Below are 24949 nucleotides of genomic sequence, written 5' to 3'. Positions count from 1 at the left end.
GTAAGGGCTCTTTTGCCAATTGTTGAGTGCTTGACAAACATGCATGACAAGCACACCAATATCATCTGACATTCAATTATGTTAATGTCTTGTTCTTGTATTTTCTTATACCAAATCAATAAATATAATGTTACAATAACAATAGCATAAGTAAGAAAGTTACAGTTCATTATTCGTTTATTTCGAATAATGGAAAAATACCAGGTAATGGGAAAATACATGATGTACTTGGTATACAAATGTTCCACTACTTGTTCTTCGCATTGTTAAATAAAACAGATTTTCATTCTTTCTCTTCCGAGTGTGTACGATTCTATTTGATTATTAATAATTTGACAATTACTCGTGAATTAATTAGTTTTTAAACAAAGATATTTAAAACCAGTTCTATTTTTAATATAGTGTATTTACGAAGATTTATTTATTTCTCAATTAATCGCCCTATAATTCTTGAGTTGAGATAAAATGAAATTAATTTATAATTATTTATTAAAGACTATGGGTTTCAACATATCCTAAAATGAGTGAGTTTTTTTTTCTCTAATGTTTAAATATTTAGGTTCAAATAAGAGAATACAAAATTGTTCAATAAAATAAAGCGATGTTCTAAAAAACATTTCTTGTAAATTTACGCTTAACATATTGATGTATGTAAGAAACTGTCATCTTAACATTTTTTTATTGTTACAATTTTTTTCCTGTCGCTTTCAATTTTAATAAACTCAAGTTTTTGACTTGCTTTGTCCTGTCGTTTATTAAGCATCTCGTCGTTCAACACTTTGTCGTTTGTCATATCCGGGTCATTTTTTTGGCCATGCCAAATTGTGTCACAACTATTTCATTATCCTTTTATATCTTTTGAGACAAAAGCGCCCAGTCCACATGCCCCCGCATGGTGACTCATTGCAGGATACTTTTGTGCAAATCCTTGTGATTGCAATGAATAATATTTTTAATGCAAATAACCGGGACAGCAGAAAATGAGAGAAATATAGAGAGGGAGAGGGGGATGTCAGATGTCGGGACGACAACTTGACAGTCACGTTGACAGCGACAACAGCAGCGACAACCAGAGAATGACGATGAGGCGGGCATCATGGCAGCACTGCAGCAATGGCTGCGTTGGGCCAAGTAACCAGGCAAGTATAGAATGGAATGGAGAGAATTGTCTGGCCCATGTCCCATCATCGTGAGCACATTTCATTCATTTTCTTTTCCATTTCAATTGTCGTCAAGATTGAAGAGAAGTTTCCCATTCCGCGATCTTGAAAAGCATCCACAGGCGCAATGAATCGTCCATAGTCCGGTAATGAAATTTTGCTCATTGTTTCAGCTTGTTCGAGGCAATTTTTAACTCAGCCAAAGTTCCCGATTTCACTTTCTGATCGAAATAGCTCATTTTTAGGCAAATTCTGAAAGTATTGTAAGAAGTTTGTCTGATTTTCTTCCAGGTGATATTATTTTACTGTACACTTCTAAATTTTCAACTGCCTCGAATTTATTTTAAAAGTAATGTACGACTTTTTAAATCTTCCCTTCAGTTCCCTTCAGCATTTCCCAATTGAAATTGCGCAGATTATAGTGCAGTATAGGGACACATAAAGCAGAGATTTCAAAGAGAAACGGATTTTTGGTGTATTTACATTTCAGTTCTCTTTTAAATATCTATATGTACATTTATATGTAGTTTGGTTGTTTGGCTTTGTGCGCATCTTTTATGCTCATCGGCTTGTCAACATTGTCATCGTTGTCGTCATTGTCATCTGAAATTCATTACGAACTCTGTGTTGGATTGGTGGGCGTGTCCATGGACACTAGTTAGTGCACTTTATTATTATTCATGGCAAGTAATTTGTTATCTGTGCTCTCTGTCTCTCTCACCCTTTCTCTCACTTTCTGTCCCTTTCATTGTTTTGGCCTTATGCTATTAATTCGTTTGTTGCTAAATGAAATTGCACTTTTGCATGTGTCGTCATCGCTTATGTTTGTACCAAAATATTTAGGTCAGCTCCCTTTATAACAAGCAAATTGTGTTTAAAGCACACACACACATATCCACACACGCACACACATTTACTCACAGTCATTCATGCATGCTAAGCATATGTTGAGAGATGTTTGGGTACACAGTGTCTTAGTCATTTTGGTTTGGTTTAGTTTATTTATTTTATTTTCCACAACATTGACGACGTAACCTAATTTGTAGATACCCCTTTCCTCATTTGCCTTAGTTACAAGTTTACAACCCGTCCTAGGTCCACCTCTGTCTGTCACTAATTTATTCAAAAATCGACCCTAACAAGCCAACTGGCCATATTTTAACTATTCAACACACAAACACATATCCAACACACACACACACACATACACACTCAGATATTCGCACACTCAAACTAAGAGTATGTAAATTTTTTATATATTAGAACACAGGTTTACATGTCGAACATGACCAAATTCACATCAGCAGGCAGACCAAACATAAGTGACATATTGCTCATATGTACTTACACACTTACACATATGCAAATATGCTTACATGCATGTATGCACTTATGTGTAGGAATGTGTGTGAGTTGACCTAATGGGTTTGCTTATACACATTCGGGATATATCATACTCCCTTCGCCAGTATTCTCATGCATATACTTACATAATTTTGACAATATCGTCGGGTCATTTAATTACTAAAATCAGATTAATATTTGTTGGTCACCCCAAGAATATGCTGAGAAACCAGACTAATATTAGCACAACTGATAGTCAAAAGGAGAGTCTCTATAATATTTTTCAAAAAAAAAATGTATAAATTCCATGACAAACCTTGGATATTTTTATCTTTTTTTAACCTTCAATTCAGCATATTTTATAGTGTGAAATGCATGTGCATACAATTTTTTAACGTTCTAAGGTCACATACTCTAACAGTAACAATTCATTTATTGAAATGCGTAAAACAATATTCAGTTATCACCTTTGCTGTTCACTGGTAAATTAAAGGTGTGAATTGAATAAAAATGAATTGAATTCGAATTGAATTTGTGTTGTACGTTGTGGCTCTGATTTACAACGCAATCGCAACGAATATTAAATGGGATGCAAATTACAATTATTTGGCAATACAACAATACAATGCCGACAATGATTTCATTTAATTGAATGAGTTGTGATGACAAAAGGTTAATGTAATTAAAATTCTAAATGTCTTTGTGACTCTAAATGGAAATGTGTACATGCAAATACACTTACTTATAAATATGCTCTAATTGCTTGAGGGTTAAGTTACAAATGGATCTCTCCTAAAAGTAGGCAACGGAAATGGAAAGTGTCTATTGTACTCGAACAGCCTTGGATGGGAGTGTATGTGTGTGTGTGTGTGTGTGTGTGTTTGTGTGAGCTGTCGTATGATTAGGCAATGAAATCGATGAAATCGACTGTCCATTGTAGTCCCTAGTGAAATATTTATGTATAAACTTTTATGCACACACATCCGAGTATTGAACGGGAAATGAATGTGCGCATTTCAATAAAATTTATGCAACAGAAAACCAGGATATATTGTTATATACACAAGGACAAACACGAGGGCAGACATGCAAAGCATGTGGGAAATATAATAAAGAACTATTTTTAATATAAACCCAATACACACGCGTACACACATCCTATCAGGCATCCAGCTCTATGCTCATTTGCCGGGTCGGGCGATATGCAATATGAGCACGCGTCGTTTTACCCCAGAGATGAGGCTTTAAGTGTGTGTGAGCTTCTCTAAGTATGTGTTGTGCATTGGTATACGTGTGTGTGTGTGTGTGCGTGTATGCGTGTGTGAATTGTGTGCAGGTAAACTGCAACAAATTTCATACTATTGAGTGGTTTTTGAGTGCATTTGAAATAAATGTTATCAATGAAGTTGCATACTTTATGGCACAACGTCGAGTCGAGCAGGTGAGTTTTCCCCAAGGCAACGGGTAAAACCATATACTCGTAAAATGAAACGTTTTTAAGTTAAGTGCAGCCATAGTAGAGCCCAGTCCAAAGTCAAGCAGTGCCCGAGCACTGAGTGTTTCAATTTGTTTGATGGAAAACCAATTGTGGTCTGACCATGGCAGTCTAGTTTACTCATCCCTTCAAAAAAAAAAAGACCTGAAATCACTTAAACACCCAGAACACCATCTCCGGGGCCATTAAAGTGCAACTGCGTTTGTCAATTTCCGATTAAAGTTCAATTTTAATTAAAACAAAAATCTTTTCCACAAACCCCATTTCATGTAACGTACTGCGGCTATTGTTGTAGCTTTTCCGAGTCTCAAAAAATCAAACAAAATATAAAATAAAACTACAACGAACGCTAAATGCTTCGGAAAAAATATCTGTACAAGCGAGCGCAATTTACATGAAATACTTTAGTGCAGAGAGTTTTTGATGTGTTGATTGAAATGCCCTCGTATTTCAGATATGCATGCGCCACTCTCTTGCTCTGCAGACCCTTGTCTTGTTTATAAATAAATGTTCCAATTTATAAACAAAAATGGCAAAAAAAAAAAGTGAAAAAAAAACAATAATAAAATGCAATCCAGGACAGAGTTGTAAATGCCATTTTGGCAACGAACACACATGCACATGAAAAGTTCAGACAAAAGCAAAAGCGTCACATTCCAAAATTTAACAAACCCCACTCACATCGATGATGGTACAACGCACTCTCAACCAATTTCCCAACGGCTGTTTGGTCTCTGATTTTTGGCATCTAGTGCTTCGATGTTTCAATATGCACATTTAGCAAATTTGATTCGATCAATTCTTGCAGATTTTATGTTTGTAGTTTTGACTTTTTAATAGCACTTGAAGCGCCGAATGCAATTAGATTCGAAGTGCAAACAACATTTGAATAATATTATTATTTGAGTGACAAGTAAAGTAAATAATGGTATATATGTATGTATATGACGAAGACCTAATCACTAGTGAATTTCATATTGATTTTATTTATTATTCTATTAAATTGAAACAAATGGTAAACAAGATAGGAAATAAATCAATAATATTCACGGTTTTAAATGTTGAAAAGTGAGATAACTTCAAGTGAACTTTAACTTATTTCATAGTTATCTATTTTCGAAACAGCACGGTAAATTTTTCGACAGCAGGTCAGATCTTAGTGGCTTCAGTTTAAAATCTAGTATATTTTGTACTTTATAGTATATAAATATATTGATATTGTTGGTATATTTTTATTCAACACGGTCAACTCAAAGTCGAGCACAATCAAGTGCAGCTTGCTTGCTTGGTATTAAATTTATGTTCGAGTTATTCTCATCAGTGCACATTGCCAATATTAAATAATGAATTCAAAGTATATTTAACACATACATATAGTAAAATGTGAATAACGATGATTAATGATATTATTTTTCAAACTCGCTTCATTATGTGTACACTCAGTATACACTGGATCAGAAAAAAATAAATATTTATGCGATTGAGCATTAGATGAATTTAAAAGCCGCAATTAAGTTACCAATTATCCACAATTTTCACTAATAAGTAATATCCAGCTTTAGCTAAGAGCAACAAACAACTCTATCTCCACAACTGAATTGAGCTCAATTAAGTCGAGATTCAGTGACATCCACAGCTTCGATTGAGCACTCAAGGTGTCCAGTTTCTTGTGTCCACTTTTTGTGGCAGTCGCCCTCAGTGGCAACTTAATTGATGGCAATTATGCGCTTATCATTTTTTTGCTCAATGCTCTGCCTTCTATTCGATTGCTGATAGCACTTGGTTGAAATAGCAAACGACGACGACAACGACAGTGAATGTGGCTGAGCCTGGAGCAATAATTAAAATGTTTCTGGGCAGCAAAAAAGTGGACAACCACAAACGCATGAATAAACACCGCCAAAGTGGGGCCAATTAAGAGAGCCTCTGACTCCACCTGTGGATGGGGCACAAAAAAGCATTAAATCAATTCCACTGTCAGCAAGCTGACAGCCAACGCGAACCGAACTGTCCGCTGTCCAAGGTTCAGTGTTCACTGTCCACTAGCCGCTAGCCACTGAAATGCTCAAAAGTCACCGCCAGCAGCTGGCAAAACCACGCAGAACTCAAAGGCTTTCAGATGGATGGCCTAACAAAACGGGTGGGGCATAGAGGAAATCGTTGCCTGCTGGGACATCGACATGACAATGCGTGTACGGGGATCGAGTCGAGTTATTCTCATACTCGACGCGAAGGTAGCGAGAAGTAACAGAAGCGGCGCTCCATGTGGAGCAATGCCAGCAATTTAACACACAGCGAAAAGGCCAAGAAATTTCAGCAATTCACTCGAGAATGAGAAATGCGTCGAGGTTACGCTCAATCAATCTCGGTGGACAGTGGACAGTGGACAACTCTTGTGACTTTGCCTGTGGGCGAGGCGATCCCAACCACACAAGACAACCAGGCAAAAAAGAAATATAGGCTCTAGTCAGGTGTCTGCTCCGCGTATCACGTGGCTTATGGCTTCATCAGCGTCAGACTGATTTGTTGAAGAGAAATTACTTCATTTGCTTTAATTAATCGACGCGAACTGCAATATCTAATTAAGAATACTTTACATTATTATGTGCAGATGCGTCTTAATTTCTGTAGAAGTATAAAAATGTTGCTTAATAAATCTAAAGTTAATCAACTGATTTGATTTTTTAATAAATTCTGGGATAGTGTGAATAAAAATTCTATTTCAGTTTAAAATGCTAAAAACAGACAAGGAATACTATAAGAGAATGCAAAATCTTTACATTTTAAAACGAGAAATTTGAATAACCATTTAATTAAGAATACTTTGTTTTAAGAATAGGTTTTATTATGTGCAGTCGCTAATTAATTAAAATTAAGAGTATAGAAGTTAAACTTATATTTTCCTTGCGCAATTTAAGACAGTATTTTACATTTTACTGTACAATACTGTTAATTATTATGATTATACATATTTTAAGCGCCTGCCCGTTTCAGCAAGTTTAAGAAAATTTAATAATAAATAAATTAATTAAACTTAAACTTTGTTATGGACATAAATTCATAGCATGAAAATACTGTTTGTATTCATATTAGAAAAATTAAATGTTTCCAAGAAGGTTTTTTAATAAATCGAATATATATATACACTTTATATTTTAAATATTATGTATTCAGATAAAACGTTTACTATATACTACTATATTCAAGTGCAGATACTGAACATGTTCACCCTTAAATAATTTTAGAAACATTTGAAATACTGAGGTAAATGTAATAAATGAGATAAGCAAATCATTTCATTAAGTAAAAGTTTTGGGGTTGCCTTATATTTTAGATAACAACTATTACTATTCGTTAGCTTACTCATTCCATCTACAGCTTTTGCTGATTACGTGCCAATTTCTTTATAGTTACTTAATCGTCAAACCAAAAGCTTTGGCACGTCCCTTCGTTATGGATGCCTGCCTGTCTGCCTTCATTTCTTTGTCTCCAGTTTTCCCAGTTTGAGTTCTCCTCTGCCATGTCCATCTTAATTTCCTCGTTATTTCCGCACTGCTAATTCGCAAAGAAAGTAATTAAGCGAACTTCTTTTGCTGCATTTCCGATTTGATTTTGATGCGCTCTCTCGCTGACTGCAAACTGGAAGCAAAGAATTGGGAATTGTGCGGTGGGCGGGGGGAGGGTTAAGTGTACTTTACCACTAATACATCATTCACACATTTTCGCGTATCACTCGCGTTAAAGTCCTCGCCACCCACAGCTAATTAGTATGCCATTTCTGCTGTGCTCATGATTTGAAATTACCTTGAATCGCCAGCCCAGTTGTCTATATTCATTATATCGAATTTGTCCGTGGGGATTGGACTGTAGCTGTAGTTTTGTATGTATTTGTAGCTGCAGCTTTCGCTGTCTAATTAAAACTCGTTTAACAACGTTTTCAATTGGTTCAAGAACCTGTTGCCCCAGTCGCAGTGGCAGTAGCAGTAGCAGTCGTAGTAGCAATCGCAGCTCCTCCATCCTTTCCCTCCATTTACTGAGTAATCATTTCGCTTTTTGTTTCCCCATTCAACGTAACAAGGTTTCCATTTCTGCCTGGACTGTTTCAGCTCCTGCTGCTGCTTTTTGCTGATTGTGTAATTTTAATGTAATTCGCTTTTATTGTTTTTTATTCCTCCTCAGCGATGTCGTCCTTGTCGTCTGTGTGTCTGACATTAATTGCAACTGAAAACGGCAGGGAGGGCGTGGGCGGTGGGAAAGGCGAAATATAACAATTTATTTTCGCCAACTTTTTATGCATGCTTTATTGATTCAATTTCGCCACTATAAGTGAGGGTTCTACGTTCTTGGTGTGAGTGCTCTGAAGGTTATGTGTTATACGGAGTGAGGGGACGCACAAAGTACACCTTGAAAAGCCAGCCAGCCCATAAATCAAACAAATCGGTTTTTGGGCAGCAGCCAGCCAGCCAGCCAACCCCCGCTTTTGCTCTTCACCCACCCGAAGAGCAATTAAAGTTTTTCAAGAGCTTTGCTGCAATTATGGACATTACAAGAGCAGTCGAGACACAAAGCAAGACAATAATTGATAGGGAAATATGGGAGGATGGACTGACTATCTGACAGACAGTCAGTGCACGGCCAAAACGGTATTGCTGGCAGCTCAAACAAATCTACATTACAGTGATAATTTATTTCTCCGCATTGAACAAGAATTTTCAGGGTAAAATTGAACAAATTTATCCCTAATAGTGCAGCCATATTTTTGTATTCGATACTCAAAGAATAGAAGGGTATTATAGGTTTATGCCAAAAGGCAATGTTTGTATACTCAACTCTGCTAAGTGAATTTCAGATTTAAATACAATTTGGCATTTAAGCAAGTTATGAGTCCAAGTCCCAGAATATTTCTCTCGATTTAAGTTAGGTTTCTGACGCAGACTGAACTAATCAGAGGCGGCTTTCCAGACACTATTGAAGAACAAGGTACAATATTTTTAGCAATCGCATTGAACCTCGGGAAGCAAGAGTTAACCGATTGATAGAGAAAAGAGGGAGCAACACAAAAAGTGCAGACAAACACGAAAACGTTGAGTTCATCAAAAGGGGATTTCCAAATACAAATGAATTTTCGGCAAGCAGGCCTTGGGACTAGAGACCAGAGACTGGAAGCTCAGAGGAAACATGTTAAAATAAACACCCACAAGGCCATAGACAGATCAGACCGAGGCTCAGAGTCTGGCATTGGACTGGTAGACAGCATCGAGCACTCGTACTCGCCCTCACACCACCTCTCGTTCTCCCTGCTATCAGTCCAAAAAACTGAAACACTTGCCAATGTCTGGTAGTCTCCTGTCTCCGGTCCCCAACGCCCGGTGCCCCATGCCCGAAGCCCGGTGCCTGATGTTCGTTTTCTGGGAGGTGTTGGCCCAAAAAACACAGCAAAGCAAAAAACGTCTTTTGCTTACTCTGCGAGAAATGCCAATCAACCCTTTCTTTGCCCTGGTATGTGGAATATGCACAAATGAATACCGGCGCCTCTCCTTCTCCGACGCTCTCGTCATGAAGGATTAGGAAATCGGTGGAGGGAGGACGTTGGCATCAACGTCGACTCATTTGTATTTCCTTGTCTCTGGTGTAGTCGTCTGTCTGGTTGTTGGTCTTGTTTTTTGTTGTAATTTTCCAAATCATTTCAGCGATTCAGCCGGCAAACTTTTCAAACGTTTAACTAGCCGACATTCCGGAACGTTTAGGATGTGGCTGCTCCTAAGTATACGAAGAGGTGGCCAAACCAGAGACAGAGAGAGAGCGAGAGAGCCGTTCAACGCAGCGACCGAGTCAAAATGAGCGAATGCGAAAGTAAAAGGCAGCGACGCGGATTTAAAAGTTTAAATAACTTTTACGTATCTCATTACTCAGTACGACAACTTCAAGAACTCCATCCGGGCACCCTATCAACTGTGTGTGAGAGAGAGAGAGAGAGAAGAAGGAGAGAGCAAGAGCTCCGAAATAATCACAATAAAATCGCATAATTCAATTACAAGCCTCGTTAAGCCGGCTCAAGTGATTTTGTCACACTATGCCAATGCTTTACCTACCCTCGTTTCGCCCTCTAATACCATCTCCTCTGGCAGAAAAAGCAAGCAACAGAAAAACTACGTAAATACTATTCTCCGATCCACCGATAGAGCCACATCACTGATTTATGTAGGGCTTATAGCCGAAGATTATCGGTCATATCGTCGGATAAACAATACGGGGAGTATGATAAATGGCAGCACCAAAGGCTTGAACAGAGCAAAAGTTAAGTTAATACCATTTAGGCAAAGCTTTAAACAACAACTCTATCATAGAAAATGTATTAAGTATACGCACTGTACACTGAGATTACAGTATACACTACTTTAAGTCTAGTAATGCAAATGATATGGGGTTCAACTCGGCTGTCTGGCTTACTTTTTATCCAGCTATCACTTGACCAGTTCTTCGCAACTTTTGTGTTAATTGAAGCACAACTTTTTGACCAACAATGCAGACTTTTATTGTAGTACTTGCCTCAGTAGCTCGCCTTGCCACGGCACATCAACAATTGAACGAGTTTGCGTTTAGTTCTCTTCTCAGCTGGACTAATTGTGGGGCACGCTTTTTGCACTGAGCAGAACCACAACCACTTGCAGGCTCATTGGTTACAGCCAAGCCAAAACCATCATCCAGTAGCAAGAACATGGCAACAAAAAAGGGAATGAAAAATACGCCAAATTGATGCTGCTTCTGTTGTGTTTGCACCTTCGTATTTCTCGACTGGTTTTGCTATTTTATTCGAGCGGGTTCGTTTGCATTTTTAGTTTCCTTTTAAGTGAAATCTAAATGCTTTTACTGCCACTGGCTTTTCGCTTGTTTAACATTCCCTCGTTCTCTTCCTCCTTCTGGTTGAGGTCTTGCCACATCCACCTGGTCTTGTTCATTATCAGTGCAAGCATTTAACTTGGCTATCGGAATTCGTTTCGTTGTCACTTTTTTTACTCACAACGTTTTATTGCATAGACAGAAAGAGAGAGAACTAAGAAGTCTAATGAAAGGAGGCTGCTTTTTGTGAAGTTTAAATATCATTTATTTGTGCTCTCCATTGTCACTTCCTTTCTCTTGGCAAGTGGTGCTTTGCCTTTAACTTGAAAAGATAAAAACTCATTCTGCGTTCCGTTTCGTTACATTACATATTCCTCATCATGTTGATGCTGGGTGGTTGCTTGGCACATTGTCTCACTGACCCTGTGACCAAGTTAACGAAGGATCGCAACCAAAAATTCCCTGGCCACTTGTGATTTTAACGAATAAAGAACAAGGCGACGCGACGTGACGCAAAAGTCGCCAACAAGCCATGAACAGGCAGCTTCATTATGGCCCACCCATTCAGTCATGCAGTCAGTCAGTCAGTGAGACACTTGACTTTATTCCTGCTGCGACTCTGAGCTCCGCCGATGTGGGCCAATCCATCCATATAACATGCGTAAAAAAAAAACGGAGTGGTGTCCAAGAGAGAACTGCGCATAAAAACTGAACGAGTATGAGATACTGTCTCTATTTTTAAATAAAAAACGCACAACGAAATGTTTTCGTTTTCGTTTTCATTTTCGCTTTCATTTTGACTTTCGGTTTTCCTTTTAGTTTGATTCCTTTGACAATTTCCGGTTTGTTGACTCCTTTTTCTCCATTGCGCCATCGTTGCGATGCGTCTGCATTTCTCTCACTCTCTCTGCAAAGGATGGGCTTTTATGGCTTGTTATTTAAAAGCCATAAAATTCAGCACATGTCTTCAATTTGTGCGTCCCACAGCCGCCTGTCAAATTGGCCAGTTCCGCTGGGAACTGCGAGCTGCCAAGCTGCGTGAAATTTTGTGGGCCGTAAAACCAAGTGCTCAAGATGAACGGAGGCATCTCAAAAATTGGTGGATTGGCCAAATCAACAGAATTTGACAAGCGAAGTTGACACACTCCAGCCACTGTCTTAGGGGATACAAAAGGATACAAAAAGAAACCAGAAAGCACAAAACCGGTTAAAGATAATTTTATAATTATGTTTCCCTCATAGCTGAAATATTTTTGAAGCATTCTGAATCAAAGTATCGTTAAATATCGAGCACTTTGCATTTTTGATGGAAACAATCTTCATTGTGCTTCCAGTCGTACAATTGCAATTATTTATGCTCTTTATCAATCAATCGCAAAGTACTCACTGACAATCATTTATTGCAATTTATAAATATATGTATATTTTCTGTACATATACAATTGTACTTATGTGCAATTGACTATTAAGTATTTGCAATTGAAATTACAGTCTGCTGACTCTGTCCCAGATCTTGAACAAAAACATTTTAACAAGTGAAATAAATGGCGATTAAATTTCCACATACCGCTTTTCAACGAAAAGCCAACTCACTCACAAAGCTAAAGGCCACACAACAAAGCAACAAATGTGCTGCGAAAACTCGCAGTTGAATGCACTTTGAACGACGCTGCCACGCCCACAAAAAAAGTGAAAAAATAAAAATCAAAAGCCCAACTCAACTTTGCCCTCAGCACTTGAGTATGTGGAAATGCAAATTTTTCATTAGTTAGTTGATTTTGCCAGATGTGAGTGAAGGGGCCTCCTCCAGACTTGAGAAGCCTTTGTGAACCCACAGCTCTTCCTTGGCTTACACCTTTTCCCATCACCCTTCCCCTTCCCATTGTGTGGCCAACGTTCGTCGCGATGATTGTGCGATTTTTCAATCAAATCGGCGCTCGATTATGGGGCAAGCTGAGTTTACTGGAATGTTGAAACTATAATTCGAGCATAATACATACGAGTACAAAGAGCAAGCGCGAGACGAGAGTGGAGAAGTGGGGGAGGTCAGCAATTTGTTCGCTAAAACAAACTTGCACTAAAAAAGAGCTCAATTTAACACATTTCATATGTAAATACCGCAAGTACAACATCACGCATGGCACCCGAACAGACCCTTAGAGGATAGCCAGCCAGCATTGAGGCCAGCACTCAAGTCCCTAGTCGAAGGTAGCAGGTCCCTTAGTCTCCAGGTCCCTCAGTCTGCAGAGCTCGCGAGTAAACTTGTTTCGCCACAAAGGCCAGTAAATTACTGCAACACGCAAGTCCAACCAGACAGGCGGCGGCTTCGAACCAGGCCATAATAATCGCCTTTAATAAATTATCGGCTTGCGCGGCGCGAAAACGCAAAGCAGTCGAGGCCCCAAACAAGGGGGCTGGACAGGACTCTCAATTGACCAAGGGAACAGGTCGGAGCGGAGCTGCATCACTCAGTGGTCAACAATGCAAACGGGAGCATGTCCGCGCCCAGACGCAAAGCGGACCCTGGCGCAACGGCGATGGCGATGGCGATGGCGATGGTCGACATTTAAATTGCACTACATACAATCCCCACACGTCGTTCGTACCTCCTGTTGCTGTTTGCTGCTCCCCCCACTGCGTTTAACTTGCGTGAAATTTCAATTCGCGGCTTTCAATCTGCTGGCAGAAGGCAGAAGGTACAGGCAGCGAGTTCCGATGGGGCAATTGCAGTAATGAAGTGCTTGAATGCCAATCAACAGCGACGGCGCCGAAAGACGCTTTGCATTTGCGAGGTTAACTCGAGAAGTTAAGTTGGGTTGCTAATAAAAATCGAATCTTCTATCATAATGCTGCAGATATTGGTGATAATAATCATATTGTCTTAAAATTATTTAAGCTAAAACTATTAAATATTCCCCAATAAGTCCACTTTACATTATTGACACAATCGCGATTTTGTTGGGTTAAGCCTCGCACTTATAGGGTTAACCTTAACCCGTCAAAGTTGCGCATTTCATTTAGTAGGGCTCTGAATGTTGTGCTGCATTGGCAAGCAATTTTGTCATAATTTTGATAAGTTGTTAACAAAAAGGCTGCCAAACTGTTGAGTAAATAAATGTTTATTTTCAGTGGCCGTCACGTAAGCAAAAGCTTCAACGATGTGAACGTGAACAAGTTCCTGATTTTGCCTCTTCTGTCGCCTCCTACCGCGCCTCCCAATATGCAATTACTTTGCCCCAGTTCACAGGAGCAGAGCATAAAAATAATTGTTGCTGTTCGCGTTGTTATAAATTTATGAGGTGATTTTTCATAAACGATTCAGCGTTATAACTCGACAATTTTTACATATTTCTTGTATATATTTGCGCACTTTTCGTATGTGCCAACATGCTAAAATTAATTTATGAATTATTTTCTTTAAAATACTAAGAATAAACAACACGAAACGGGCAATTAAGCGTCTCTCTCTCTCTCTCACTCTCTCTCTCCCTTTCTGTCTAAAAAGGTGTCTAGGGAAGGGGAGATAGTGAAAGGTGATGCCCCGAAGCCAAACAACAAAATCAACAAAGAGTCGCCATACACTCAAAGTTTGTAATGGGCAAGTGTTGAAAATTACGCAATTGATTTATTTGCTCACCAACACCCTGAAGCTATATTGAATATTTACAGACGAGGCTATCAAGGCAACGGAATACCTTCTTAAGTAGTTACTATATGTGTATGTATGTATATGTAAAGGTGTAATTCTCTCGTGTGTAATTGTCTTTCAACAAATTACAGCGCTTTATTCAAATTTTACATAAAATATATATGTATATGAACAATTTGTCATACGAGTTAGCGCGTTAACTATTTACTGTTACAAAATAAATATACATCCAAGCCTGGATCTTTTAAATGAGCAATAAAATAAAATCGTATATTGACCTATCTTAAGCCATCTGAATATGGGTTATACACAGCTGTAAATGCCGGCAAAACTATCAACAAATTGCCGATCGGTTACACTTCATTTACGCACTAAATTGCAGCGCAACTCATTTCGTACATGTAATCAATGTGCAAATTACATTCTGGCCAACAGATTGATGAACAGATGTGGCTCAATGGGAAAGGGGAATGGTCATAGCAATCGAAAGGGCGCTTTGATGTACTGCGTCAATCAGAGTAGTTGGCTTGACCTCCATTTAAATCATTGACGAAGCCGCCGAGTGACAAGACGACTGATTTGCCAACGGAAGAAGAAAGAGGAGAGAGAAACAAGTCGGAGGAGGGAACGGTTGGAAGATAGAGGCCCAGCAGAGTCTGCAGAGGAAACGCATCGCAAACGTAATCAAGTAATCAAAAGTCCAAATCATGCCACTGACAGACCCAAACGAAATCCGAACGTTGTCGTCCATTGAACCTCGCTTGCAGGCAGGCAGCAAACAGGAGGAGCAGAGTGGTGTGCAATGCGTGCTCTAAGCCGAGCATCGAGTACCGAACATCGAGCATCGAACGTTGAGTCAAGTCGAGTTGAGTGCCGACTGCCGAGATAGACAGATTGACAGTCTGTCAGAGAGTGGGAGGGAGGGGAGCGAGAGGTGGTCAGAAGAGCGAAATGCAAAGATGGCACTTAACGAAAGCAGTCGACCGACAACTGATTGAAGTGAAACAAACCGACGAACAGACACTCAGAGCACACAACTACACACTGCAGCCTTTCGTTGTAAGGGGGAGCGTGAGAGGAAATGGCAAGGATTGTGCAAAAGCTGCAAGTGCAACAATAAGAAGCATGCTCAGTTAGACAGACAGACAGCTGTTCAAACTGAGCAGTCGCACCGAACCGATAGCTGAATGTCCATACACTTGGACACGTAGTCTTAATACTGCAATGACATTAGCAGCAATCAAAAGACAAATGTCGAACTTTGCCTTTTGCCACAACTTTGCTGGTAGCAAAAAATCATTGCAGATGTACAATCGCTCAGAAATCCAACTATACAAGAATCCAAACTTAGAAGAAACTTTGCATTTCTACGCATCACAATCAGATTTTCGATGCAAAAAAGTCAGTAAGCCAAAATAACATGAACAACTAATTAGTCAGCATATACTACTATTCAATTTTTTTAAAATAGTGTAGCGACTGTTTCTTAAGCTCGTCAACAAGACCGTTGCTCGCAGCTTTGTTTAACTGTAACAGTCACCGTTTACATAGTAATTACATTTAGCTTACATGTGGTGGTTGAGTGTGACCAACTTAGCATCGGAGAAAAAACCCGCATAGAGTGTGATAGTAAGTGTTTTGTATCGCTATTATCAATTCAACTCAAACTATAAAAGAAATAAATTCACTACACATTATTGTTGGCATTTTTACTATTTTTGAAGATAGAAAAATAAAACTTTATACCTATACCTAAAAAACAAAGATAGTATTTCGGATTTTTTTCTTTCAATTGGATCACGTCTTCCTTCCCGCCCACCTCTAAAAAAATTGTTTTTAATATTTTAATGTAATATATTAAATAAATGTGCACACCATTTATTTAATTTATATATTTTCAGAAAATTCGCTTTTTTAATTTAATTTAGATCCCTGCAAAATTAAATCAAAAATGAGTTTGAACCCAATATTACGTTTTGTGACTCCATACCTTGATGCCCAGTTAATAATTTATTCTTCACAAAGCTCTTCCTCCAACTCCAACTCCAATCCGGCCCGAAAATTTCGAATTCATTATATCCGCCTTCTTCTAACTGATTATCATTATTGTCTACACATCCCCCTGTTGTTGGAAGCTCAATATCAAGAGATTACAACATCTCTTGGTAGCAAAAATGGGCTAAAATGTTAACCACTAGTTGATTGTTAACAGTTTAGTTAATAACATTCAGCTTTAAAATTGCATCGACTGGCCTAGACTCACATTCCACAGAAACACATACATATGTACATATGTATGTACATACATACATATACATTTGTTAGCAGGGACCTAAAAACAAGGCAACAACACGTTCTACGATTGGACAATATACATATAACATGTACAAAAATTTGGTGCTAATAATTAATATTACATATCTTGACGATTCAATTCCATATTTAAGCTTTTTTGTTTGATTTAATGTGTGAATATAAAACTCACAGAAAAATTATAAATTTTTGTGCAAATTTAATTTTTCTTTAAATATGGACGATTAACAAAATAACGACGAAGTCAATAAACAAAAAGACCTTTTGTTCCTAAAGAACTGCAAGGCGTAATGTAATACATATTTATTTTTGACATATTCTCTGCAAACCTAGTATTACTTTCTCTTTATGTATTGTATATGTATCTTGGATTTCATATGCAAAAAGCCTTGGTTTTGAATCTGAGGCCAGGTTAAGTGGTCATCCAAGCAGCTAACAAACCCACTCAATCTAACCCCCATGACCTTGCGTATCTATCGATTGCTTTGAACTTGTAACCAGAGCTAGCACGTAGCTGCTCATAAGCTCAGCAGAGGACACAAGAAGATGTATAACAAATACAGACGCTGTTTGGATCGCCAAGGATCGAAGGAGGAGTTGGAGAGAGAGGGGAAACGGAGGGAAGGAAGCAACTTCACTGCAGTCAGCAGAAACTATTCGTCAAGTCGTGCGAATCGTTTATGGTTTGTTGTATTTGCTACGTGACGTTGATTTGGACAACGCCTTAAAGGTGACATTGCCAAGGATGTCGCAAGCAGGAGGCCAGCGTATCAGACTGGGCAGACATCATAAAATGTCGCAGGATTTGCTGCCAACGCGCATTTGGCTACAAAACGTCTGGCCCCAAAGTATTCGAAATGACACTTGCTTCGTTGGCCCGCTGTCGGTGTGCGCTCTTTCCTTTCTTTCGTTTTTATTCAATGTGGGCATCCTACTGTGACGACCCGCCTGGGTCACCAGCTGTCATCGACGGTTAACTGTTTAGCGTCGCAAAATCACTGCAAATCCTTCGGATGCAGAGACACACCAACTGCAGTCGATGCCAACTCGCAGTTTCTAGTTTCCAGTTCTCGGTTTCTGGTTTCTGGTTTGCCAATCCCAATAGTCGATCTAATTGCAAATGCAGTCTGTTGGAGACTGCAGCCGAACGTGCCACGCATTTAGGCAACGAGTTAAGCAGTTGAATTGATGGCACGTAGCATGGATCTCTTGGTTGCTATTAGTAATATGGGTGCCATAAGTATTAGTTTGACCCCACTTCAAGCACGGATATGTAAATTCATTTTATTTAAATTTGAAAAAAAAATGAACAAACTTTCTAAAAAATGTAATGGATTTAATAAATAGATAGGCATCACTATTTATTTATTTCAAACGGCTAGCTATAATTAAAATTACTACTAACACTATTGGTAAAGCAATGGCTGCGAAGTACATCACTAATAAGATGATTGAAATGTTCACATCCACATACAAGTGCGACAAATTAAATCACAAACCAACCGTTTCTTTGCGAATGTGAGAGCTAAAGGAAATGTAGGCGAATGTTATGTGGAGAAGTTCCCCCTTTTAAAGATTAATTTGAATCCTATTGACATTGGTCTTCCCCAGTGCCTCTGTTTTTGTCATTCTTTTTTTAAATGCTAGCCTTTTTATTTTTATTTTTTCGATTTTTTTCATTTCATGCTTAGGAAGTAATGAATTTTAGATGAGAGTACTATTATATTTATACACCTCGTCTGCTTGTATGCTTAATTGGCTAATAAGTTACGTAGTATCTCTTCGTCGAGAGCTTCTAACAATTGCTGGTTGGCTTGTTATTACATTTTTATAATTCTTTTTTGCTGAGTTTTTTTGAGAGCCCGCAGGTGCTAATAAATTCGTAATGGCGGCGTGTATTCTTGGAATTGGAACAGGCCATGAATTATGAATGGGTTCCAGTGATTATTATGTGAAAAAACGCATAAAAAGGTAAAGGTAAAAGGTTAACAATTTTTTCGGTTGAAAATCGCGGTGAAGTGAAGACGGTGCTTTATTTTATTTTGGAGTTCGCATAAGCTGGATTTATTTTAATAATTTTTGAGGTGCGATGTTCTAAAATGATGCGAGGTGAACAATAAGCTGGCATCTCTTTACTTATTAATTTCGTATTAGACAATGTTTGAAGATGGAAACGGATTTTGCTTATAATCCGCATTGAACTGTTCACCATAAACTAATTGACACTTAATTAATAATTCCATTTTGCGATTGCTAAGATATTCATTTAATTTGCAGTGTACAGTGCAATATCCCACTCCATCTGCAATTGACTCCGGCTCTAATCCAATGTCAATTTCAACCGGTTTTGTTGTCGCTGCTATGGATAGTGAAAATATTTGCTGACTGAGTGTTGTCAATCGAATAACAGCAAGCCATGACGATAAAATCTTTTATTAATTGAATAAGAAAAATGCATTTACAAGAACTTAAATCAAATAGTCAAATATGGCAATGGATACGATGTGAATAAATACCATATACATGTATGTGTATCTGAGTCTATTCACTGTGGATTGTGTGTATGTGTTCAGTTTAGTGTTCGTTGTGCCGCGCACCGCAAACCTATTTCATTGGAATTAAAATTCTAAATAAAATAAACAAAGTTGGCGAACGAAACAACGAAGGACACCGATACGGATACGGACATGAACATGGACATGGATATGAGTATGGACATGGACGTGGATGGGGCATAAAATCGCCTCCGGCTACTGCTTATGGCCAAGGAAATGGCGCAGCACTTTAGTTTAGTTTTACTTGTGCTTTTAGTGCAGCAAATCCCAATGCCAATCCCAATCCCAATAGCAATCACAATACCAGCCAGAGCTGCAGTCAAAGTCGCTGCCGCCATCGTCGTCGACGTTCTCATCTACAGAGATGCTAAAGCTGATCCTGAGATTGTGTTGTAACAAGTTAATTGAATTTGCACTCAGCCAAGCGTCATGCATCGGCATCATGAGCTGAATGCAGAGGAAGGCCGTCAGCGAGAGAGAGGCAAGTAAAAAAGAGAGAAAAAGAATGAAGGAAAGAAAGAGAGCAGCGATACCGATACAACTTAGTTTATGGCAACACTATTGCAATGACTTCCACTCTCTCACTCTCTTTCTGAATCTATATGCGGATACCGGATTCGATTTCAGCATCCACTTCCTCTTCACTACACACAAACCAACTCACTAACACACACCCTCATATAAAAGCACGTACACACACTCGCTAGCAATTTGGAGCCCCACTTTGCAGTGCCTTTATTTTTCGGCCAACAAAAATTTTGTGATTTGCACAGATTTTTGCTTGTCGAGCTCAAGTTCGCCTTATTTTGTTGCCCTCTTTCAGTACAGTTCTGTTCTGTTCTACTGTTCTTTTTCTGCTATGTTGTGCTGTGCTGTACTGTGTTTTCAAATCTGGCGCATTTTATCCTGTGCCACATTGTTGTAACTGGTAGCAGCTTCAGAGTTCATTAAGCGCATGTGAGCCGGTGCCAAACAATGTCACACCCTCTCCTGCTGTTATTCCTTTTCCTCTACAGAGAGGAGGAGCTCAGCACTATGTTGATCCTTGCAGACAAATGAGCCTCCTGGAGAAAGGAGAGAGAAGAGGGGAAGGCGCAAGCTTTTAGCAGATTAGTTTTCATCATCTTAGCATTCCTAATTAATGACGCCTTTGTTCGGGCTCAGTTTAGGTGTTAAATCAAAGACTTGCTGTACTCCGGCATGCATGCGTAATGACTAATGAGTTGCAGAGATGAGTTCGGCGTTCCATGTGATAACTAAGATGGTGTGCGACCTAAATGCATACACATACACAGAGATATAATTTGCATTTTCTACTTACGAGTATTTTCCTTGTTCTGTTCAGGGTCACTTCTCTTGCCGGGCTCATTAGTTTTTCCCTTTGTGTAAGTCGATTATAAAATGAAAGAGCGCAATGCAAAAGTGCATCGAGTGGGATGATGAAGTCAAAGCTTTCATGGAATGGGATATTTCCATTGCATTGTAAAACTGTGAGGGGAAACTTTTTATAATAGCATATTTTGAATTAAATTCAGTGTTACAATATATGCTTAACAATATGACAAATTCAATTGAAGTTACAATATTACCAAGTATTACACTCATTTAATTATATTCACATGCAATTTTAATGCAATTATTTGACTCTACACGCGACAGGTATTCACATCCCTCTTAATTACGAATACTATGTGCGGTTCCATTTATTTTAATCAGTTTGAATGGGATTTGATGTTGTTTTTGCCTGAAATTCGACACTCGCCATACACACACACAACAGGAGGCTTAACAGGAATACAATTTCCTGGTTAATGTTCTGTTTACAATAGCTAATCATAAAATGGATGGTAAAAAAAAAAACGTCAACTGACTGTGCATAAAGTAACAGCGAAATTGTCAAATATACAAAAGAGCACAATTACAAATTCAAAATACAAAGTACACACAAAAACCGAAGTACGCGCAAAAATGAAAAAGTTTGTAAAACTAATTTCCTAGTGGGAAATGTCAAAATGTTTTTGACAAGTCCAATTTCACAAAATTTGAAATTTTAGCCATAATTAACTTTGGGCTAAGGCAATTAGCAGCGCGCACAGAAACTAATTTATTTTATGTGCGCATTGTATGTTTTTGGCTTCCGAAACGAACCCAAGCCACTGTCCCGGACAGACTCGACTCGAACCCCTTTCCTATTATGTCAACATTGTAAATAAAAGTTGTGCCCAACAAGTGCATATTCTGCATAATAATTACAGTGTAAATATTTTACAATCAGGAGCGGCAAATCAAAATTCACTGCCAAAAATACAATTGACAAATATATAAAGTGAGGCATTAAAAGTAGGTAAATATAAATGTATATAGAATTCATATCTGAAAAGCGAGCTAAGTTTGGCCTGATCTCAACCTCAGTGCACTCCTGTGCACTCCTGTCTGTATCCATGTCTATGGAAAATAAATTGCAAATATCGAAATGAGCCGAGTGTCGTTTAGTTCCATGAGAAATGGCTGTGTATGAGAGTAGTGAGTGATGAAGCGCGTCACGTCGACAGCAGCTCAAGCAGTCGTAGGAGTAGCAGGACCAGGGGCCGGAGCAGGAGACGGAGCAAAAGCAAGAGCAACAGGAGTTGGCGTTAGGCTGACATTACACTTGTCAACGGGTAGTAATTGCGTTGACGCTGCCATGCGAGCTGTGTGATGAGTGCTGCTGACTTTGACTGCGGCTTGTGGCAGCCACACAACAACTCATCACACAACACACAATAATTGCCGCGTGACGACGATGGAATGACGATGGCAATGGCGATGGCTATGGCGATAGCAATGGTGATGACGATGGCAATGGCTATGACGATGGCAATGGCAATTGGCTATGGAGTCTGTTGCGCATCAATAACGCGTAGCGTCGCTAACTTGGCAAAGTGGATGGCTGTTACTCTAGCCAGTCAGCCAGCCTTTGGCAGCAAGTCAACTGGCAATGCTGGTAGAAAATCACACCCATTTATCAGTGGCAAACGGTGAGGCAGAAACAGGGGAAGAGAACAGCAACTGAAGCAGCAGCAGCAACAGCGACAGCTAATTGCAGTTCATGCGAAAAACATCGTTAATCAACTCATTGACAGTTTGTTATTTGTTAAACAAAGCTAATGACTTAATGGCATAAATGGTGTGGCAACGGACCACTAGTGTACAAGCAAGGACATCCGACAGGACAGCAGGACATGCCCTTCCCCCGTAAGCTGCACAGCTCGCAGCTCAGCTCACTTCGACTTGACTTGGCTTGACTTTGCGGTGCTGTTGAATAAATGACACGCCAAGCTCTGAGGCAGGAGAAGAGAGAGAGAGAGAGAGAGAAAGAGAGAGTGTACGCTCCGTCTCGTGTTCGTATTTATGTAGATAAACAATAAAATGACAAGCGAAGGTAAAATTAATTGTGTTGGCTGCGAAAGGACCTTCCTAACTGGAACCTGTATGACTCTGACTCTGGCTAGGATCACGTTATACCCATGAGAGAACACACAAATAACGACACAAGGCGCTTCCACAGTTAATTTGAGTGTTGGCTATCTACGATAATTGTGTTAACTGCCAGAACTAACATTATTCTTTACCAGGGCAGGCTCTGGCCTTACACTCGTACTAGGAATGTATTGAGCAAGGGAAACTTCTCAGTTAGTTAGTTTGTGCTCATGTTCAGATCGAAATAATAAAAAAAAATCGTAAAAAAAACCCAAAAATTTTCGAAAATTCCAAAATCAAGTGTTTTACTAAATTTTCGATCTAAAATATGAATATGAATTATTATCAGATGCCTTATGAATCCGATTATTCCGATGATGGCACTAATAAAATGGGTGGCATGGCTCAGACATTTGGCCAAACCCAACGTCCGTCTTCCATGCCAATGATGAGCATGCCAACTGCTCCTGGTATGAATTTGAACCAGATGCAGATGCCGATTGGGAGCATGCCGCAGATGAGTCAGATGCCAATGTCTTCAATGACTGCTATGTCTTATCCGATGCCGGGGCAACCCATTATGCAGCCACAACAGATGGGCCTGATGCCATCGATGGCACAGGGTGGTGGTCACCAGGGCAGCCATATGACAATGTCGCCACTCTCAATGCCAACCATGTCGCAGATACCACCTGGAGCGGTAACTCCATTGACCAGCACCACAATGATGCCTGTGATGGGCGGCATCGATGGGGCCGGTATGAATGTTGTTGTGCCCGATCTGCAGCCACTATCGTCCATGGCTCAAATGGGTACAAATAACCAAATGTCGCCCATGTCCCCAATGCCACAAATTCCACAAATGCAGCAGCAACAGCAACATGGCAGTAGATTAACAGGCGGTTCAAGTGCGGGCACCGCTAATTGGATGAGTTACGGCAATGCTGCCAATGGATCCCAAATGATGCCCGGCAATATGTGGAACTATACTCAAAACTATCCGAACATGCAGAGTAGTGTACCCCAGCAACAGCAGCAACAACCGCAACAACAGCGCATGAAATCACAGTACGATTACGCCACTAACTCCAGCAGCTACAGGGAGGCTCGCAACGGTTTAAAGTAAGTGATTCTTATAGTCACAGATGAAATAGTAGTTATGGTTATATATGTTCATAGCTCCCCATCGATGCACGACTCTATGAGGCTCTCAAGGAATGGCAATGATGGTATGAATGAATATGATATAAATTGATTGATTACAACCTATTCTGATAATTTCTTTGCAGGAAAAAAAAGTCCCTCATTGGCGTTAAATTGAGTTCCAGAAATCTAGGATTTGTTGTTTCGCTCTTTTTTCATTGAATCGTCAGAATTACTTGTAAACAAAAAAAAAAATGAATAAAACTTCCAAAACTAAATTCAAATTTATGATTAAATATTATTTTTACTATTGTGATTCATATTTTCGTCCATTTAAAATATGTTAATATGGAATATTGAAAGTACTTATTTTATTCTTCAATATTTAATTTCCCACAAGTTAAAACTAGTTGCACTTAATTATATCCTTAATCTGAAGCGCTTTTTCTTTTAGCAATCACCAACATTTCTCTTGCCTGATGGGTCTTTGTGTGCTATACTGTATCTCTAAAAGCTTTGTATAATTCTATTGTCGACCACAGCCGCAAATACCACAGCGACAGCAACAACTCCATGTCGTTGAAAACTTTCGAGAAAGGAAGGGGATGGAAAGGGGAGGGGGAAGTAAAAGTTTTCAGTTTTCGCTGTCAGGCACAAATGCATTTGGCGTGGGGTTTTCTCTTGGATGCGGATTTGGCTTTAAACGCTTTGATTTATGGCATTCAGACATCAAAATTGGCAACATGTTGCAACTAGCCCGAGACCGATATCAAGACATTTGGCTAAAAAATGAGCCAAGCAAGCAAAAGCAGTTTCTCTCTTCCCCCCAACCAAGAGGCAAATAGCGAACGGCGAAGTCATGATGAAAAATTTATGCTGACCGCATGATGAACGCATAAAAAATGCTGCCAACTTATAGCCAAAATGCAATCCAACTCTTTGGATGGAATATAAACAATGACTTTATCGAGCCAATGGTATCAGCTTGCTG

General features: G+C 39.2%; 1 protein-coding gene and 1 long non-coding RNA gene across 2 annotated transcripts; one reads left to right on the top strand and one right to left on the bottom strand.

The window, feature by feature from the left end:
• Positions 1-20061: 20061 nt before the first annotated feature.
• LOC132791695 (uncharacterized) lies at positions 20062-21268 on the bottom strand. Its single transcript, XR_009632928.1, has 3 exons — positions 20946-21268; positions 20678-20844; positions 20062-20612 (listed from the first exon to the last, which is right to left on the bottom strand). It is a non-coding gene; the product is annotated as an uncharacterized LOC132791695 (long non-coding RNA).
• A 1761-nt stretch (positions 21269-23029) lies between these two features.
• LOC132791694 (uncharacterized) lies at positions 23030-24242 on the top strand. The gene is made up of 3 exons (XM_060800726.1): positions 23030-23937; positions 23995-24045; positions 24107-24242. Exons 1-3 carry the CDS (start codon positions 23144-23146, stop codon positions 24129-24131), a joined length of 870 nt encoding a protein of 289 aa, XP_060656709.1. The 5' UTR covers positions 23030-23143; the 3' UTR covers positions 24132-24242.
• The last annotated feature ends 707 nt before the right edge of the window (positions 24243-24949 follow it).

This window comes from Drosophila nasuta, chromosome 3, assembly GCF_023558535.2.
Source record: "Drosophila nasuta strain 15112-1781.00 chromosome 3, ASM2355853v1, whole genome shotgun sequence".
NCBI lineage: Eukaryota > Metazoa > Arthropoda > Insecta > Diptera > Drosophilidae > Drosophila > Drosophila nasuta.
The sequence above is the reverse complement of the archived record's forward strand: the minus strand, read 5'-3'. Positions and strand labels throughout refer to the sequence as shown.

Bases quoted from the DNA above. Each gene is read 5' to 3' on its own strand.
- LOC132791694 (XM_060800726.1), top strand. From the start codon at position 23,144: ATGAATATGAATTATTATCAGATGCCTTATGAATCCGATTATTCCGAT. The intron at 23,938-23,994 runs GTAAGTGATTCT...ATATGTTCATAG, and splicing joins GAGGCTCGCAACGGTTTAAA to CTCCCCATCGATGCACGACT. The intron at 24,046-24,106 runs TATGAATGAATA...TTCTTTGCAGGA, and splicing joins TCAAGGAATGGCAATGATGG to AAAAAAAGTCCCTCATTGGC.